The sequence below is a fragment of the Struthio camelus genome, chromosome 11 (assembly GCF_040807025.1).
Source record: "Struthio camelus isolate bStrCam1 chromosome 11, bStrCam1.hap1, whole genome shotgun sequence".
NCBI classification, from domain to species: domain Eukaryota; kingdom Metazoa; phylum Chordata; class Aves; order Struthioniformes; family Struthionidae; genus Struthio; species Struthio camelus.
The window spans coordinates 3,510,981-3,529,818 of NC_090952.1; the positions used below are offsets into that span (position 1 = coordinate 3,510,981).

An 18,838-nucleotide genomic window follows, 5' to 3' on the forward strand; every position below is an offset into this window, starting at 1 on the left:
TGCCATCACATGTACAAAGATTTTGGTGCTTTAGTCTGAAACAGAATGGAAAATTGACAGCTGAGAAGAAGGAAAAACACAGCTGCTCTGTTGAACAGGTCACGTCAGCTGGGGATACTTTCGGGACAACGTGCTGTGAAGAAGGTCTGCAAGGGAGCAGTCAGTTTAGGCAACAAATAATATTTACATGCCCTGCTTGTGGCACTGGAAACAAAATCTTCCTGCCAGGAAGAAATTCAGCCCGGCCCTCCTGGCCCCACCTGCTCCTGGAGGAGGGATTGTGCTATAAAAGGCTCCAGGCAGTGAAAAGAGAGGCACAGCAATTTGGGGCTCTCCAGGGAATCCTCCCACTCTGGTGGTGACCATGGGAAAGAAAGTGGCTGTTGTGCTGGCTGGCTGCGGGGTGTACGATGGGAGTGAGATCCACGAGTCTTCTGCTGTGCTGGTGCATCTCAGCAGGGAGGGGGCACAGGTAAGAGGCACCCCGGCAGGCTGCTGCCCCATCTGTGACTCCTTTTGCTCTGCTCTGCTTTTTGCTCTCTCTTTCTTCTCTCTTGCAAAAGCTCCCTGTTGCTGCTGGGCTCACTGCAGAGCAAAAGCGATTCGAGTCAAAGGGAAGAGCACAGCATAGGAGCTGTCGAGTGAGCGTGGAGAACTCCCTGTCTATGCTTTGCTCTTACGGCTTTGCTCTACAAAGGGGTTGGCTGGGTGCTCCTTGCTGGGCGTACCCAAGCTCTGAAGCAAACATTCCTAAATGCATCCTGTATTCTTTTTGGCTGGCATTTCCTCTTTTCTGCTCTGGTGTTTCTGTTTAAAAGGCTATTACTGTTTTTGGCTTCTTCAAATACATCTTTTTAAAACCTAGAAGACTATAATAGAAGATAGATGAGTTCTTGTGAGTTAAACTGCAAAAGGATTGAAAAAGGCAAGCCTCAAGCAGCTGCTTAGCATGCAAATATTCACTATAGCCCTTCTGCAAGAGTGGAAGGGGAAGGAGAGAAGCTGTGCGTTACATGATCCTTAGCTCTGAGCCACCCACAAATCTGGGCCAGAGCTTTTCTCCTGGAAATTAGCGTTGCTCCACTGACTAAAAGGTGCAGTGGTGATCTGCATGCGCTGCAGAGCTAGCCGACCCAATTCCAAAGTCTTCCGAGTGTGTATTCTCAGTTTGGGTTAAAGGTGAGATGTGTCCAACCTCTTCTCCGCTGTCTGTATTTTTGTCTCTTTTCTTTTTCTCCTGGAGCTTCTGCAGTTGTTCCCCTCCTGCCTTACTTCAAATTGGCAGATTCATCCCTTGATTGGAGGGGACCTCTAGCGGAGGAAACTCAGGCATTTCCTCCCTCCCCCCGCCTTTTTTTTCATCCTATTTGCCTAAAGAAACAAAGCCTGCACAATCGCAAAATCCATCACTCAATCTGTCTGTTTGCCACTTCCCACCCTTAATTTCTGCATGCCAGCTTGAAGCCCTTCTGAAGGAAGGGGAAGCATTTTCAAGGTAATGAAATCCTCTGGGCTTTGGGAAAGCAGAGGCTGGAGGGAAGAAACTTAAATTACTGTCTTTGATGGAGGCACAGGGTTGGACAGCAGCTTGCTGGGCCATCAGCAGCCACAGGATGACTGGCCCATCAGCTCTCACGTCTTGACTGGCCAGTCAGCACCCAGCTGTAGACTGGCAAATCAGCCCACAAGTCCCCTCAGGTGCAATGCCCAGCTAGGCATAGGGCTGTGCTGTCCTTCGCTTGGTGGGGGGGAAAGCCAGGGCAGGGCTGGGGCTGTCACTGCAAAGGTGGTTGTTTGGGACACGGATGGCAACCTCTACGAAATGAGCTTCACGGATGGCTCTTGGAACACCTTAGTTTCTAGAAGAGGAAGGAGTGGCTGCCCCCCTCTCCCCAAATTCAGCCCCCCAAATAAGGAGTGTGGACTAGATTCTTCACTTTCGACTAATACCCTTGTCCCTGCAAAGTCAGTGCAAGTGCTCCCTGTGCAGAAGCTACTGCACAGTAATAACTTTCTCCTCCCAGTGACAGTAACCTTCCCCGTGCCAATGTCAGATACAGGTGAGCCTGAGGGTCAGTGTTCACCAGCCAAGCTAACAAAGGAACTCGAGCCCTTTTAATTCACTATCTATGGCCTTGTAACAGTGCCTAGGATGCATGCTCAAAGAATAACAGGCCTTACCCTCTCTCCCCAGGCAGAAGTTTATGCTCCTGATGTGGACCAGATGCATGTTGTGGACCATATGAAAGGACAACCAACTCAGGAGAAGCGCAATGTGCTAGTTGAAAGTGCCAGAATAGCCAGAGGCAACATCAAGGATCTAGCTAAGCTGGATGTCAAGGGGCTGGATGCCCTAATTATACCAGGTAGGATGGCAAGTGGGGTCTGTAAGCCCAAGGTTTTAGGCTGGATGATCTCCAGAAGTCCTTTCCAACCTCAACTATTCTGTGATCTGGGGGAAGGGCTTAGAGTAATGCCAAGATCCTTGAGTGACATGGGATTTGTGCCCTGGAGAGGAACTAGGTGGAACCACTGGGGAAGAGGACAGTCTGGAGGAAGGAAGGGATTGGAAGGATGGCCATCTTCCATCTGTGCTGGTGCTAGTTTGTTTGGTTGTTCTTGTGTCACAAGAACATGTAGCAATGGAGAAGCTTACTCCCAAGAGGAGAGGGCAGATAACTGTTGATTGACTTATTATCCTCTGTACCATGTACTTCACTTGTCTCTACTTGATGAAAGGACGTAACCGCAATATCCCCTCCTACACCAACACGCATACCACCACAGAATCACGGAATCACTACCCTCTTATTAGGAGAAGCTAGGACAGAGAGAGAGAGTGACTCAAAAGTGGAAAGCTTCATTGCTCTGGTAATTAGTCTTTGGTGAAACTATGGCCTAGTGACTTCAGTGTGGATGGACTACCCCCGGAGCAAGGATTAAATGACAAGCAAAAACCTGTAAGCTTGCTCCACCATAATTCTGGACAGAAAAGCTCATAGGTGACACAGAGGGTAACAGAGCATTGATACCTCTCCAGCTCAGTTTTGTTTAGAAGCAACAAAGGTGCTTTGGAGTCTCATCTCCTCACAGTCAGGAATTGAAAAATATTCAGAGGCTCACAAAACTTTAGTTTGTATATTTTAGCTCTTTTGTCAACATTGGACAAATGTTTCCATCCACCAAATCCATTTTAGCATTCTACTGGGTCAATTCTGACATAAAAATTCTGCCCTTGAGTACTCATCTTCCTGTCTCATCCATTTCCCTTTTCTCAGGTGGCTTTGGAGTGGCTAAAAACCTGAGTACTTGGGCCACCCAAGGGAAGAACTGCATAGTCTCCAAAGAGGTGGAAGACATACTGAAGGCATTCCATGCTGCCAAAAAGCCCATTGGCTTGTGCTGCATTTCCCCAGTGCTGGCAGCCAAAATCTTCCCAGGCTGTGAGCTGACTGTGGGTCATGACACAGAATGTGAGAAGTAAGTAATCCCGAAGTGCTTATACAAAAATCTCATCTTGAACATTGCATGATCACATCCCTCCCCAATGTATGCAGCACCTGGTCTCATGTTCCTCTTGGTCCCAGGGTAGGAAAGACGTCAGACCATTGTCTTATGAAGTCAAGCAGGTGCTGGGCAGGATCTTGGTTGCACAACACTTGGTATGAGAGGGAGGGGTTTGAACTGCCCTTACTCATCCATGAAAGCTGTGACTGAGTTCTTCCAGGGGTAGGAAAGGATATACAGGTTCTTGCTGTTTAGCTGGGAAGTAAGCTCATTTGTAGAAAGCTGCTGAAGAAACCAAGTGCAAATGCGAAGTCTGGAGTGGGGCAGGGTTAAGTAGGGAATGTCTATAGCTTTGCATCAAGGTCTTATTTTGGCTTTACTTAGGATTTGTAACTTACTGTAATCTGGAGGTTTTCCTGCTTAGTTCTATAGCTCCTGAGAAATTCCTCTGACAAAAAAAGGCTTGGATCCTATTGAGCTGGCTTTCTGTAGGGACTATTTATTTCTCTGTAGTAGCCTTGGAGTTGTTGCCATGAGGCATTCGCAGGCTTTTCACCCTAGGCCTCTGTCGGATCTTTCTCTGCAATAACAGCTTCTCCACACAGTGTTTATTCTCTTATTCTTGTAGATGGCCTTATGCAAAGACTGCTGAGACCATGAAGGAACTCGGTTGCAAGCATGTGAATAAACATGTCACTGAGATTCACGTGGATGTGAAGAACAAACTGGTGACCACCAGTGCCTTCATGTGTAATGCCCCCATTCATGAGATCTATGATGGTATTGGAAAAATGGTCAAAGAAGTGGTCAGACTTGCCTGAACGCCACAAAGCCGAAGGAGCCAACTCTTCCAGAGTGCAAGCACTGAGCATAAGACAATGTCCTTCCCCCTTTACACCCACAAGTCAATAGGAAAACTGCTACTCTATAAATAGAGTTCTTTCCCCCACTAAACCACTGCTGGCTGCCGAGGAGGGAGAACACTGGAGCAATGAAAGCATTGCTGTGCCTTGCCAAGGACATATCACTTACTGAACTGACCACAAAATGGCAGTAACTGGAGTGTTGGTGTGCATCAAGCTGATATGCAGATGCCAGGTCTCCACAGGGCTGAGATACAGCTACTGTCTTTGGTTGTGAGTAGTAAAGGAGTTGTCTGGGTCATTTCAGTCATGACTGGACTAACCTGGCATCTGCATATCATGTATAAACAGGAATTTGTCCCTTTCGAAGATACTTTTCAAATCTGTCTTTGCTGGTTCAAAGCTCCCCATGCACTACCACCTCATAGAATGGATGTATTAGTGGCCAAAGGAAGGAAAATGATTCTGCTACTGAATAAAAGTAGACACTTGCTATGTGTGCTGAATTCTCCTTCACTGAATGACATTCTTTTATCTTTGCCCTGTACTCCATATTGGGAGGCACTCTTAGTGCTACTGGTTGGCCAATGAATGGGGAGAATGGTATGGGAAGAAGCCACCAATTACAAACCACACTTGTTTTGCTTGGATGCACCAGAACTCAGACTGGGGTATGAATATGGCATTCATTAGTGAAAAAGGGAAGTAGGAATTCTGGACTGATTTTCTTCTCCATGCTGAAGTAAATAACTAAGCCAACATTAGCATCAAAGACTAATGAGGGTGACTGAACACTGGAACGGGTTACCCAGAGAGGTTGTGAAGTCTCCATCCTTGGAGATATTCAAAACCTGACTTGACATGGTCCTGAGCAATCCACTCTAGCTCACCCTGCCTGAGCAAGGGTTGGACCAGATAATCTCCAGAAGTCCCTTCCAACCTCAGCTACTCTGTGATTCTGTAATGGGAAGAGGTTATATTCTGTTCTTGTGTTAACAGAAGACCTGCTATGATAGCATAGAGTATGTAGGAAGCAGCTTTCTATACTACTCCTAAGCAGAAAGAGTCCAGGGTGCTGTCTAGGCATCCTAAAGAAAGCGGTGCAAATCCTAGTCACTTTATTTAGAAAACGATCCACTGTGGAAGAAAATTCTGCATTGCAACGAGATAGCTGTCTAGCTCAAACTTGAACGGCAAGCTGTACACTGGTTTGGGTGATTAGAAATGCTTGGCAAACAAAGACACTAAAAATAACCTAGTATCACAGGCCAGGAAAGGACAATTTGTCTATGTAATCCAAACACTCTGCAGGAGCTGTAATGAGCACAGTAACTTACATTTGACTGAAACAACCCCTCTAAGAGGATCCAGTCTTGACTTGAAGACACTATTGACAGACACTATTGAAGACACTTTTTGACAGGTCATTCCCACAGTTAATCCACGCCATTTAGAATAAGCCATGTTTTATTTCTCTCTTGTAGTTGAAGAGTATACCTCCAGCACCTGGATACTGACAGGTTTGTCTCCATTAGGTTGAAGAGCCCTTTAGATGGCAGCTGGTATGTTCTCATTATACAGGTTATTATTATTCAAGTAGCATTATATAATTCTTTTACAGACTGAGCTGTTCAGTTCTTTCAGTGTAAGACATCTTTTTTCTAAGCCCGCAACTATCATCTGTCTCTCTTGTAAGCAAATTCTTCAGGCTTTTAAATCCTTTTCAAAACACTGGCACATTTTTACTCTCATCAACATGGCAGGACCCTTCAAGACTCCACTGAGGACCAGAGTGGGAAGGAATTTATCCACATGCTGCAGCGGTGCTGCAAAGAGGGGCACCAACGTTTCTGGGAGGGACAGAATAGCCCAGAATCGTGTAAACCACCATTTTACCCAGGTTTCTTACGAAAATGGAGCTTATCCAATCACTTTTTTTCTGTGGTACTTTTTTTCACTGATCCCCCTACCAATCGTTCTCAACCCATTGGCTGTCTTCCATAAAGTTTCCAAAGGTGTAAAAGCTTCCAAGATATAAAGCGTCAGCCAGGTGTGGGAGAGCAGCTGCCAGGGAGAGTAGGGAAAACAGTTACCATCATGAAAGGCCTGCTGACTGGTCTCTTGGTCCTTAGAGAATCCCTCTCAGAGAACTGTCACGAGTATCCCAACCTCAGAACAACATTCAACTTGAATTTGCATTTTATTAGGCAGGAAGCACAAACGAATAGTAGACCTCATTACATCTCCTGGCCTCAGAGCTGCAGAATTTTTTCCCATATGGCTTTTTCTGAAGAGGGATCCAAAGCCTAGGACATACATTACCTTACCTTACAAAAGCCCTGCATCCAATTCCTTGAACTCATATCTTTTGCACAGATGCAGGAGTTCAGGAAAGGTACAGAAGTTTCTGACATCAGTACTAACTTCTGAGAGTTATACAGCGTATTCTGAGAGTAAAGAGCATTTTGACTAATTTATTGGATAGGCTGAAAAGCAACAGGCTGTAATTACAAGAAGGAGAACTCCAGGCACTAGCTGGAGAATTTGAACCAATTTCAAACTTAGAACCAACCCACACAGACATAGAACTAGTAACAACATTGTTTACTGGGATGTGGAAAACTGCTTGCAATAGCAGAGCACAAAAATCGACTCCAGAGATAAAACATTAACAATATCTTGGTGTGTTTCCACGCCTAGAAAAGGCAACAGAGTAAAACTCACAAAAGCTAAGGAAGTTGGAGAAAAGTGACGTTGCTACCTATTGTTTACAATGGAACAGGAGAAGAAAAATAATCATGTAGTTATGGGTCAGTCAGCATCAGGATCCGCAGGAACTCCTGCTTATTCACTTGCCCATCTCCATCCAAATCTGCTTCATCAATCATTTCCTGTGGGATAGCAATTTTGAGACCAGATTAGGTGGGCTCTGAGGGTGGCGACCCAGAAAGCCTGAACACCACTTAAAATCTCAGCAAGACTTCAATTTAATCCCAAGTGAGACAGAGACCTTGCACTAGACTTTAGCATTTGGACACATGATGGAGATTTGAGAGGAGGAAGGTTTATAAATCAGAGCAGCAGTGGTGAGTTGTCCCTTGCAAAGCAACACGGAGCATTCCCCCAAACCTTCCTTTTCTCTAAGGCATGCCCCTACCCCCCCAGAGCAGAGCACAGGAGGAACGTGCTTGTACTTCACAAACCTGCAGCTCCTCATCCGTGATGTCCTCCCCAACCTCAACAGCCACCAGCTTGAGTTTCTCGAAGGAGATCTTGCCAGTGCCATCATGATCAAATAGCCTGAAACCTCTCAGGATCTCCTCTTTCGAATATGGTTCCGCCTTAGCAAGGAAACGAAAAATGCCACCATGCAAGCATGACATCATACCACTCTACAATCGCTAGTCAAGCACTTCAGCCAGCAAACATTTGGAATCAAAATTCAAGACACCATTTTGGGGAAAACATGGCCATAACAGAGTTATTTACCACTGCTATTTCACATTTGCTTTTATTCCCCCCCTCCATGTTATTGTGTATTAAAGGAAAAACTCCACGCAAAGTTGTTTGAACAGCATGGGGACTTGGCTGGGAATATCCTGACCATGCTTTGTCAGGAAGAGGGGGATTAGCAGAACTACTGGGGGAGGAAGCAGTTGCCAAGAATGAGCCAATGGCTACAGCTATATATTACTTCAAAAGTGAGCCTGCCTGTGCTCCAGCCCTCACCTTGCACACAGGCAATGCATATACAAGCTGGCATTTAGGTCTGGGCTTTGACTGAACTCCAGAGCATTAATAGGGGGAAAACTTGGATCTATACTTACCTCTTAGCACGGGTCCAAGCATAGCCCACACTGTGGCAACTATGATGGCAGTGACAAGGGAATGGCCACACCAGATATGCCCCAGTCACCTCCTGTGCATCCCACAAAGCCTTGCAATGAAATCACAAAGATGACAGAAGCAGGACCAGGCAAGTTGGTGCTCTTCTGGAATGGCCTATGTCTACGCACAGTCGGGACTAGAGGATACAGAGGTGTTTGAGTCACAGGAATATCAGAATGGGTGATGTGGACAAGGGAACATGATTTAGAGCTGATACGGACAAGAGCTCTTAGGAAGCTCCACAAAACTGAGTGGATGCTGCTTGCAGGAGGTGCTGACAGTGTCAGTGGGTTTTGAGGAATGATTTCTCTACAGATGGTGAATTGCTCACGTTCATCTGATGTACGACATTTGTTTACTGCTGTCCGAAGAAAATAAAAAACCGTGTGACTATGGGCACAGTACCAAAATTTTGTGTGAAAAGGTTTAAGGAAGGAAAGGGGGCAGCATCAGTCCACATGGTATGTTGGCCTCTGCAGTAGTTTGAATGCTAAAAGATGGATCCTTTCCTGGATTGTTCTGAGTCCTTCAGCCTCCCAGTGAAGATCCCAGATGTTCTGTCTGCTCAGTGCACTCCAGAACAGGGAGGAGCTGTCTGCTAAAAAGCAGCTATTCTCTAGCTGAGCTAGCTGTCTTGCTTTCTGCATAGTCCAAACAAAGAGAAAGGAGGGCTAAGCACAATTCACCCTAGGGTAGATATCAAAAACAGCTTGGATGAAACTGAAAAACTCCTGTTTCTCCCCTGCAGGGAGCCAGAGTGCTATTGTGGGGACCTGCACTGTAAAGCTAGGCAAGAAAAATCTGTCTTTGTGACCAGCCAGATTCACATACCATTTTCTGAGTCATCACCTGCAGAAACGACTCAAAGTTTATCTTCCCTGACCCATCTTCATCAACTTTAGAGATAATCTTCTTCATCTCTTCTTTCCTGAGTTCACAGCCCAGAGCTGTTAGGGGTATCTGCCAAAAGAGAAAACAACCCAGTGTCTGTCTGTCTTGGTGGACAAGTCAGACAGAAGCAAAGAGGCGAAGATGTCTGAAACAACCAGGTACACGAAAGTGGAGGTGGGGGGAAGCACTAGAACTTTTTGCCACATTGGAAACTATATGCAAAGGTAACAAGACAAAAAGCCTGCCAATAGAGAGATAATGAAGCAGGGCTCTTCTAGCTCTGCCGACTCTGCAATGAATCCAGGCCTATGCTAACAGGCTGTGCGGGTCCATGAGACTAATCTTGATGACCAAATCCGCTTAAGAAGTTTCAGCCCCCCCCCCCCAAGTCCTGTTCCAGATGCTCATTTTTTGCCCTCATATTGCAGTTTAGCACCCAAAACACTTTTTTATCAGGCCACAGAGTAAAAGATGTTGCTGAAATTAGATTACTAAAAGTAACACTCCTTGGAATGCGAAGGCTATCTCAGCTCCCGTTAGAGGTTCAGGTTGCTACTTCTCAAGGCACAGTCTCTAGTAGCAATACCTGCTTGCTGCATGACCACCCTTTACCATTCCCAACAGCTCCTTCTTACTCCCCTGCTGCAATGCACTGCACCTTTGTCTCTACAGAACAAGGTCCTGTAGTTGTTTAACTTCAGTAGCATGAGATTGTAGAAAGTTCAGAGGAGAACTGCAGGCAAAGGCCAACGAGAAGGAAGGCTCCAGTCCCTCCAAAGAAAACCTGGCTAAAAAGTTGGCACGATCCCTACATCACTGCTGGCTGCATAATCACTTGGAATTAAGGCAGCAAAGTCTGTTAGCACAGCAAGCGGTCCAAAAGCAATGGAAGGCAAACAGTAATTGCTTTGTAACAACATCTTAGCAGCATTTATCAGGTGCTTGTAAACGATTAGCCCTGTTTGCAACAGTTATGCTTACTGCCTGTCGCTTGTGTTTGACTACAGTAATTCAAGTTCCAGGTGCAACTATGGTCACAAAGCAACGGTGTCATTCCTCCCAGCCTCAGGGGATCCCCGATTCTGACATGGCTTCCTCACATCGTACAAATACACCCCTAAGAGCGGCAGGCCGAAAGGCACACTTCAAGTGCAGCGATTTCTGCTGTCCCTTGTAAAGCCTGTTAGAGGGTAGGGAGTTTAGACAACTTTGCCTGCATGTCCTATAGCAAGTTGACGTTCCCCCGAACCTCCTGGGGAAGGGGGCTGCTGCGAAGAAAGACAGGGCAGGAGACTCCCGGCATTTCTTCCGCAGCACGACAAAAGAAGGACCTGAAACACCCTACTGAGCTGGGCTGAGTTAGGACCGGCAGCTAGGAGATGACAAGCTCTACACCCTGCTATAAATTCCCAGCGCAGGCACAACACCACTGCAATAATATCAATTTCCGTCTGTGACAAGGGTAGCTAAGGACGCGCTGCGCACCTGCGCCCTGTTTTAGGATCGTCTAAATGACGTCTACACGGAGCTAACTTGGAGCAGAGGTTAACGTTAGCCTGGCGCACAGATGAAAGCGTGACTCAGCAGCACGGCAGGCAAGTGGGGGATCTCTAGGTATGTGGCTGGCGGTCCTTGCTCCTGCCCGGATTTTCTTCTGGCAGAGAGGCAAGAAGCAAGGCGGCCGCGCGGGGCTGCGCGGCGGGGCCGCGCCTGGAGTCCCCGCTCCGCCGAGCTCAGACGCTGCCCGCTTCGCTTCCCGCCGCCCTGGCAGCGCTGCTCCGCCAACGCGCGGCATTTTCAGGTTCTTGCCTTCAGGTCCTTGACGTCTATTTGTCCCGAGCCATCAGGGTCGAGCAAGTCAAAGGCTTCTCGCAGCTGCTGCTTCTGCCCTTCGCCGAGGGGGGCGGCGGCCGGGGCTCCGCTGCCCGGCGACTGCGCCTCCGCCGCGGCCCTCGCGCTGCCGACGCCTTCCGCGGAGCCGCGCCGCTGCGGGACGGACCGCCGCGGGGCTCGCACCGGAAGGCAGGGCCGCACCCGGCCCCCCCTCCGCCTCCCGCCTCCCCCCCCACCCCGGCTGCCCGCCCCGCTCCCCTCAGACACGCCTGGGACGGGAGCGGGGCGACCAGCCCGGCCGCGGCTCTCACCATCCCGCCGCCGCCGCCGCCGCGCCACGCGGCGCCATGGCAACCAGGCCTCTCATTGGCTGGCGCTCCTGCTCCTCAGGAGGAAGCCGCGCGCCGATTGGCCGAGGCGCTCGCTCGCTCCCGCCCTCCGCGGCCACCGTTGCCGCCCCGCGGCGAGGGCGATCCCGCCGCCCGTTTTCCCGTCGTGGCCGGGCGCCGTCCGCAGCTACCGGCCTCGAGCGGCCCGCGGCCTTCGCCTCCCCGCGTCCTGACGGGCAGGATCCTCCCCGCTCCCGGCGTCCTTCCTGCCGCCGCGATCTTCCCCTTCGCTTCTCTGGGCCCCCTGCTTCTCTCCCAGGTCCCGCTGTTCGGGAACCCCTCCTTGCGCCACCACCTCTTCCCTCTCCCACATCTGTTCATCGGGGAACTCAGGACATGACACTTATCCTTCAGTCCCAGCGTTGCCAGCACTTACTGCCTACAACTAGCATGTTTGTGCGTGCGGGTTCAGTGGGAGACGTTGACTCCTCCCATGCGTCCGCCATCTGTTTCAGCATCTGCAAGAAGCTGTTCTTCTCCCTCCCCCCTGCCCCCAACCCCTATGACAGCTTTGTGCCTACCACTTTCTTTTTCTGTGCAGAGACAGGGGTGAAGGTGCTGGTTTTTAACTGAGAGGTACTCCCGGCTTCAAGCGCCACGCTGCCTTCAGCGTAGGAGCACAAATATGAGGTAGGAACCCAACTGCTTTTCACACCTCAGGCCACTTGCAAACGCCTTTGACAAGGGAATAGAAGACACATAATACTGCAATGAACATGACCCTAGGTAGTCCATCAGCCAAAAGACAGCGTTAGTGTACTTCCTCCCAGGAACAGGCTTTCACTGCAGCTTACTACTTTTGAAATAACAAAAGAGAAGTGTTGCAAGTCCCCAGCCTTGGGGAAAAAAAATACAAGCAGTGTTTGCACATTACCAGACTGCTGAAGCGTTAGACACAAGCAGGCTTTACCAGTTGAGCGCCTTTGCACAGACGCAGGCAGCCCATTGCTCTGCCTGTTGTCACTCGGTTCTTGTGTGCAAGCAGAGTGCTGAGCAAGTCTCCAACTTAATGCTTCTGGCAGCACCACTGGTACCGTTCAGCTGCTTCTCCCATAAACAGCACTGGATCTCAGGCAGAGAGGGAGCGTAATACACACCCAGATCAGTTTGTCTTATCCCAAGTTGCAGGGCTGTGAATCCTGCAACTCTGTTGAAAAAACGAGTGCTCCTTAGGATTCATGCAATAAATTATTTTAAAACAGGTTGGTCCCATTCTGGATGTTTACTCCTAGAGAAAGATGGGTGATACACAAAATTCCTTGCATGGTTGCCAGTAACTAACTCAGTTATCCTGCATTTGGAATTTGTGATAAGGCCTTCAAAACTAAAATCCCAACTACCCTGCCTGGACATCTGAAATAATGCAGTAAGCTGAGAGAGTGAGTGATCTACATCATGCATGTTTTGGTCAACCTCTAATGCTTCTGTTCATCAGTGATGAAGTTTAAAATGAAGACCAGGAAACAGATTTCTGCACAGCAGAAGTTATCAAAACCATGGACCATGCAGCAACAACAGACGACTTACCACCACTGAAGACTGAGGTAGACTGGATAAAGGAGTAAAGAATGTTCAGAAAAGCAACAACTGTACATTAACTGATAAATTAAGTAATCAGAGCTTTTTGTGTGCAATTTATCACTTACTATTTCTCTACATGCCTTCTGCTACAATTAGAAATCTGATTTTATGAATAGTTTTCTGTAGCATGGATATTTTACCAGACCACACATGGCAAGAATCTTTTCTACCCTGCAGTGGTTTTTCTGATTTACACACAATGCCAAAACAAAGACAAGACATTTCTTTTTTAAAATGAGAAAAGGGCTTTAACTAAATTTGCCTACACCACTGCAGTATTCCCTTATTATTTACTTTGCTGTTCCATTTAGTCTTATATTTTTCCCATGTTCACGAGTTGTGGATGTAAGCTAAACGTTCAGTGGCTGCACTGGGAAAAAAGTAGATACTAACTCTGAAAAGCAGAGGAATAGATTAGATTTTGGGGTCAGGAAGAGGCTACAATTTCTGGGGCGGGGGGGGGGGGGGGAAGTCTCTCCTCCTCTTGCCTGACAGTAGAGAGGGAGGAATCTAGAGAGATTTCTGAATCAGCTACTTCTGTTTGTAAGACATGGGAGTTTGTTTCCTCCCAAGACAAGGAAAGGGCTACCCCTCAATTACACACTTACCTCAGATAGATACCACTTCAAAGACAGAATATGCTGTAGCTTCTGCTTCTGTAGGGAAACACTTAGCAACGAGAACCCTTCTGAAGGCTATTTAAAAGTTGAAGCTCTGAAAAGAGTACCTGGAAGAATTGTTTTATTGTTTGCTAGTAAATCAGACGGAATGCTGCACCAGCTGATTTGTTCATATTTTTGTATACTTCTTTCCACAACTCTGATGGCTTAAAATAAGAAACTTTATTTTAAATACAATCTTACATTTGAAGCCACTGAATATTCCCCCAAAACATACAGAGCTCTAATCATCAGAACTGGTAACTTTCCCTTTCTTTTACAAAGATTTCTTCAGACTTGTGGATTGAATAGCAGTAAGTTAAGTTGCACCAGTCCGTCTACTTACTTTATCAGTTTAAAGAACATATTAAAAAAGGAGAAGGGAATCATCTCCATAAGACAGAGTAAAAAACGCTGATCCCTGCAAATACATCATATAAAGAATTTACTGCAGCTGGGTCCAAACCAAGATATTAGACCAAAACATCACTTCAACTGGTGGGAAAAACAGATTTACACTATCTGGTTTTGAGACCTCTCTTAACCAAACCATAAGCATTTGACACATGGTTTTTAGTCAAATAAAAATCTGAATACTGTCACTGAAAATGTGATTTGTGTATCTAAATCATAACAGTGTAAAACCTTACAAGCACAAACAAGCAACCATGTTTCTATATATAAACAGTTTAGCAGTTGGTAACTGTATACAAGACATGAATTTAAGATCATCCACTTGAAAGAAAATATTGACCTAACTTTTTTGTCTCAAAAGGAATAAAAAGACTGGAAAAAATTGGAGCACCTACCAAACATATATGCACAAGTGCAAAAATAAATAAAATTCAGTTTCAGTAAAGACTGGTCTTCTTCATGATCCGCAAGAATTCTTGCTCATTCACTTCCCCATCCCCATCTCTATCTGCTTCATCAATCATTTCCTGAAAGACATTTGTATTCAGAAATTAGGTTATATAGGTTATAAGGTCTCTCTTATGAGGAAAGGCTGAGAGAGCTGTGACTGTTTAGCCTGGAGAAGAGAAGACTGAGGGTGGATCTTATTAATGTACACAAATATCTGAAGGAGGGGATGTCAAGACTAGTTTCAATGGTGCCCAGCAACAGGACAAGAGGCAACGGGCACAAACTGAAACACAGGAAGTTCCATCTGAATACGGAGGAAAAACTTCTTGACTGGGAGGGTGACTGAGCACTGGAACAGGTTGCCCAGAGAGGTTGTGGACTCTCCTTTGCTGGAAATATTCAAAACCTGCCTGGATGCTATCCTGTGCCATGTGCTCTAGTTGACCCTGCTTGAGCAGGGGGGTGGGACTAGATGATCTCCAGAGGTCCCTTCCAACCTCAACCATTCTGTGTCTCTGTTAGTTCCACTGATACTGTAAGGGAAGACAGTTTCAACTCAATGCGAGCTGAACAAAGCGCTGACTAAATCAAATATTAATATGTTCATATATAAAATATATTATATATCTGTGTATGTATGTATAAAATTAAATTTAGAGAGAGAGAGAGAGAGAGAGTGTATATATAATAAGTTGTATTATAGGAACTTGCCTGGGGAAAACAAAATGCTTGGAACAGTCATTCCTTTTACATCACCTCAACTCCGTAATACTGCAAGTCTACTGACACTGTGACAATTACTGTGATATAGTTTGGGCAGCCACATATGCTTAACTCATCTTTAGCCTCAGAATTTTTTTTCCACAGACAAAAATTGGCAGAAGTTCTTTTACTTTTTCTGGGGAAAAGGAGAGATTTTCATAATAGCTCAAGCATAAAGATCCCTGACAGCACCTAAAATGAAGAAACTGCTGCCTTTACCTAAAAGCTCACTGATTCTGAAAGGGCTTCCTTCCTCTACTCAGATACAAATTCCCATTCATTACCTCTAGTGCTCAGCAAACCAGTCAGAAAGATGGTTTAGCTCTCTAAACAGAAGGAAGATTAGATTTGGGTGACTATTTATATAGGTTTTAGAATAATGTAATTATGAAACCAAGTAATACATGAATATTCAGTGACTGCCTTCATATTTAATGGACGCACTGTACTCTGGACTTTACTATGTCCGCTATACAAAAAGGCAGTCACTGCGTGTTCATGCATTATATGGTTTCATATTTATATTGTACCAGGTACAAACCTGCAACTCTTCATCTGTGAGATTTTCCCCCAGTTCTTTGGCTACGCGCTTGAGGTTTTTGAAAGAGATTTTACCAGTTTCATCATCATCAAAGAGTTTGAAAGCTTTGAGAATCTCCTCTTTGGAATCTTTTTCGGCCTTAAGGAAGTAAACATAAGTTTAGGGGGAAAAAAAAACAGTTATGTTGTAGGTAACAGTCAAAATAAAGACTGCAGTTAGAAAATACCAACATTAGAAAAATACCCCAAGAAACTCGCTTAAGAGTAAATTTAAAGAAGCCCAAGAAGCAGGAAGCATAGACATAGAAACTGAAGGAAGTCAGAGAACCTTAACTCTGCTTACACAGTCATGCCTCCTGAACCTCAGGGTTTCAGGGGGATTTCTTTTTTTCTTTCCATATCTAGAAACATTTCTCTGGGATTTCAGTATCAGGATCCTCCACTGTGACATATTTGTTTTTACTTGATATTTTCTACAATTTTCAAAAGCCTAGATTTCATCTGTGTGTTTTCTTTTCTTAAGCTCATAAAAAAAAATATTACAGTACTTTGCTACACTGTCATCCACATAATGCATGAAGATTCCTGTCAGCTTTCTGCAGGCCAAAGCTGTTTTTCATCTGTGTTAAAAAAATCTCGATTCCAATGTTATTCCCTTTTCACACACACACAATACCAGTTGCTAAAGAAATTTATTAATGATATCATTGTTTCAACCTTAACTTGAAAAATATGATAGGGTAGTCCCCGTCTTGCAATTAAAACTTTTCCATATTTTGTTGCCAAGATTAAGACAGTGCCTGTAACTACCACTAAACCCAAAGGAGATGAAAGGTACTCAACCATTTTAAAAATTGCTTCCACTTTGACTTTCAAATTTTACATACCATTTTTTGTGTCATCACCACCAAGAAGTCATTGAAACTGATTTTTCCTGTTCCTTCCTTATCAATATCTGATATCATTTTCTTGATCTCTTCTTTTTTTGGTTCGAACCCTAGTGCTCTCATGGCAACCTGCAAGGACAAAGAAATTATAAGCTATGCAAAAATGTAAAGAAGATGATGGAATGAAAAAAAAAAAGTTAAGCTTTATGCCATATCATGTTAAAAGAAGTATTCTTTGTCTCAAGAGAAATTGCAAGGTCCAGGAGCAGTCTTAAAGCACTGCTTTTCTACACACAATGCAACATCAAGATGTGAAAAACGGGCATGCAGCAATTCATATTCTGGAGTCACACCTTTAGTTAACTCAGATTTCCTAAACACATCTCAACCATTGCATCCCCAGGTCGGAGGTGACAAGAATATGGCAGGTAAAACTATATAACAGAATCTTGGGAGAAAAGTTTTTTCTAAGAAAATCTTGATTCTTTCATGAAGTCTTAGCATGCCCATTTTGGTATATACCTTTTTAATTCCTGTGATAGGCTGTCAGAGCATAGAAGAATCCCGCTTCCCTTAATATTTTGAAGGAAAAATACCCCATACTGTTGCATAACGCCAGCACAGTGCTACAGATAGCATTTTGTTAGGCTACTGGAAAATAGAGCATTATTCCTTTCTTGTCAATGGAATTGCTACTGGAATGAGAAACAAGACAGTTACAGAATTAAAAAAAAAAGTGTGTCAGATGCTGTTGTAAGCAAGATGGGTAAACGTAAGACATAGGAAAATACCTTCCAAAAAAGCAACTCTACTAAAGAAGCTTTCATCATACCTGCAACTCCGCAGAATTCTAACTGCCTTTAGTCTGATGGCACAAGGATGGAAGCCCTTAAACTTGTAGGCCACAATGAACTTAAATCAGTTTTTCAGTCTAGTGACGAGACTTATTTCAATGCATGTAGGGAAAACAAGAAGTAAACACTCCACATCCCTTCAAGACCATACTCCTACAAGAAGCATATTCAAGGATGCTTTTGCTTATACACACTCACATGCTGTACTTTTTTCTTCTCTGATGAACAGGCAAGCGACCACCAAAAATCAGTTATCCTCCTCCCTACTGCCTTAAGTAATATGGACACCCAACTGGCAAACAGGAAGAGCAAGTTCTGAAAGCAAAAGAGTCCTAGTTTATTGATTACTATTCTTCCCAAAGGAAAGGGATGGGGAGACAGAGAGGATATTCTGCAACAGCTAAAGCCAGGAAAGTGAATAGCATTTGTGTATTCTATAGCTTGGCTAACCTAATTTCTGAAGTATGCAATCCTTCACAACTATTAACAAAAAAAGTCTTTTTTTTTTTTTTTAAAAGATGCAGAAAACCTTTCTGATATTTTACTAACACAGAAGAAGATAATGCAGAAAATGCAGAACAAAGTGGTCCTAGAGACACTTGACACGGCAATAAGGAGTTATAATCAATGGGAAATGAGCCTATCTGTTGCAAGTCATTACATTGGAAAAAACATTTTTTTAGGTGCCTATGCCCCTTTTACTTTATGACCTGAGTTCAACTGCACTTTTAGCACTAGGAAATCCTTACCTTTAACTCCTTAACATCTATGTTCCCGGTACCGTCTGTGTCGAACAGGTCAAAAGCCTCCCGGATCTCCTGCTTCTGGTCCTCAGTGAGCTCCAGCTTGGGACTGGCTTTCTTCCTCTGGGACGTCGCTCCCAGTGAGGGCTTCTTCAAGCTGGAGGCCTTGGCATAGCAACAGAAGAGCAAACAGGGATCAGGCCGACGCACCGGCCCGGTAAGGGCGGCTCAGGCCCCTAGGACAGCGGCCGCCCCAGCCCCTAGACCTCGCCGCGGCCCAGGGTCGCTCCGGGCGGACAGGGGCCGCAAACGTGGAGCCGGGGAAGCGCCCGGTCCCCGTCTCTCCGCCGATGAGGGAGGGATGGCGGCACCGCGCGCGTCCCTCCCCGCCGTGTCGCGTCGCGGCGGCTCGGCCACACTCACCATCCTGGCGGCCGGTGCCGTTGGGCTGCCCCTGTCCCCAGCAGCCGGCTATCAATGCCACCCTTCCCCATTGGCTAATGCCCCTACGCCGCTGCTATGGCAACCCTCGCTCCCATTGGTAGAAAACTGGAGGCGGGAAGCGCTTGGAGGATAG

The 18,838-nt window shown here is 45.7% G+C and overlaps 3 protein-coding genes across 5 annotated transcripts; 1 reads left to right on the forward strand and 2 right to left on the reverse strand.

Moving 5' to 3' along the window:
* The first annotated feature begins 272 nt into the window (after positions 1-272).
* Positions 273-4,863, forward strand: LOC104154174 (glutamine amidotransferase-like class 1 domain-containing protein 3, mitochondrial). Its single transcript, XM_009690446.2, has 4 exons — positions 273-472; positions 2,195-2,366; positions 3,279-3,480; positions 4,136-4,863. The coding sequence occupies exons 1-4, from the start codon at positions 365-367 to the stop codon at positions 4,326-4,328; spliced, it is 675 nt and encodes a 224-aa protein (XP_009688741.1). The 5' UTR covers positions 273-364; the 3' UTR covers positions 4,329-4,863.
* Positions 4,864-5,819: 956 nt separating this feature from the next.
* On the reverse strand, positions 5,820-11,364 carry LOC104154164 (centrin-1-like). Of its 2 annotated transcripts, XM_068957440.1 has the most exons (5): positions 11,294-11,297; positions 10,959-11,135; positions 9,090-9,218; positions 7,574-7,711; positions 5,820-7,261 (listed from the first exon to the last, which is right to left on the reverse strand). In XM_068957440.1, exons 1-5 carry the CDS (start codon positions 11,294-11,296, stop codon positions 7,175-7,177), a joined length of 534 nt encoding a protein of 177 aa, XP_068813541.1. In that variant the 5' UTR covers position 11,297; the 3' UTR covers positions 5,820-7,174. The 2 variants fall into 2 exon arrangements, with proteins under 2 accessions (XP_068813541.1, XP_068813542.1); XM_068957441.1 differs by lacking the exon at positions 10,959-11,135 and having other exon boundaries at positions 11,294-11,364.
* Positions 11,365-13,775: 2,411 nt separating this feature from the next.
* Positions 13,776-18,806, reverse strand: LOC104154129 (centrin-2). Of its 2 annotated transcripts, XM_068957438.1 has the most exons (6): positions 18,685-18,795; positions 18,268-18,426; positions 17,717-17,833; positions 16,665-16,793; positions 15,779-15,916; positions 13,776-14,552 (listed from the first exon to the last, which is right to left on the reverse strand). In XM_068957438.1, the coding sequence occupies exons 1-6, from the start codon at positions 18,685-18,687 to the stop codon at positions 14,463-14,465; spliced, it is 636 nt and encodes a 211-aa protein (XP_068813539.1). In that variant the 5' UTR covers positions 18,688-18,795; the 3' UTR covers positions 13,776-14,462. The 2 variants fall into 2 exon arrangements, with proteins under 2 accessions (XP_068813539.1, XP_068813540.1); XM_068957439.1 differs by lacking the exon at positions 17,717-17,833 and having other exon boundaries at positions 18,685-18,806.
* Positions 18,807-18,838: the final 32 nt, after the last annotated feature.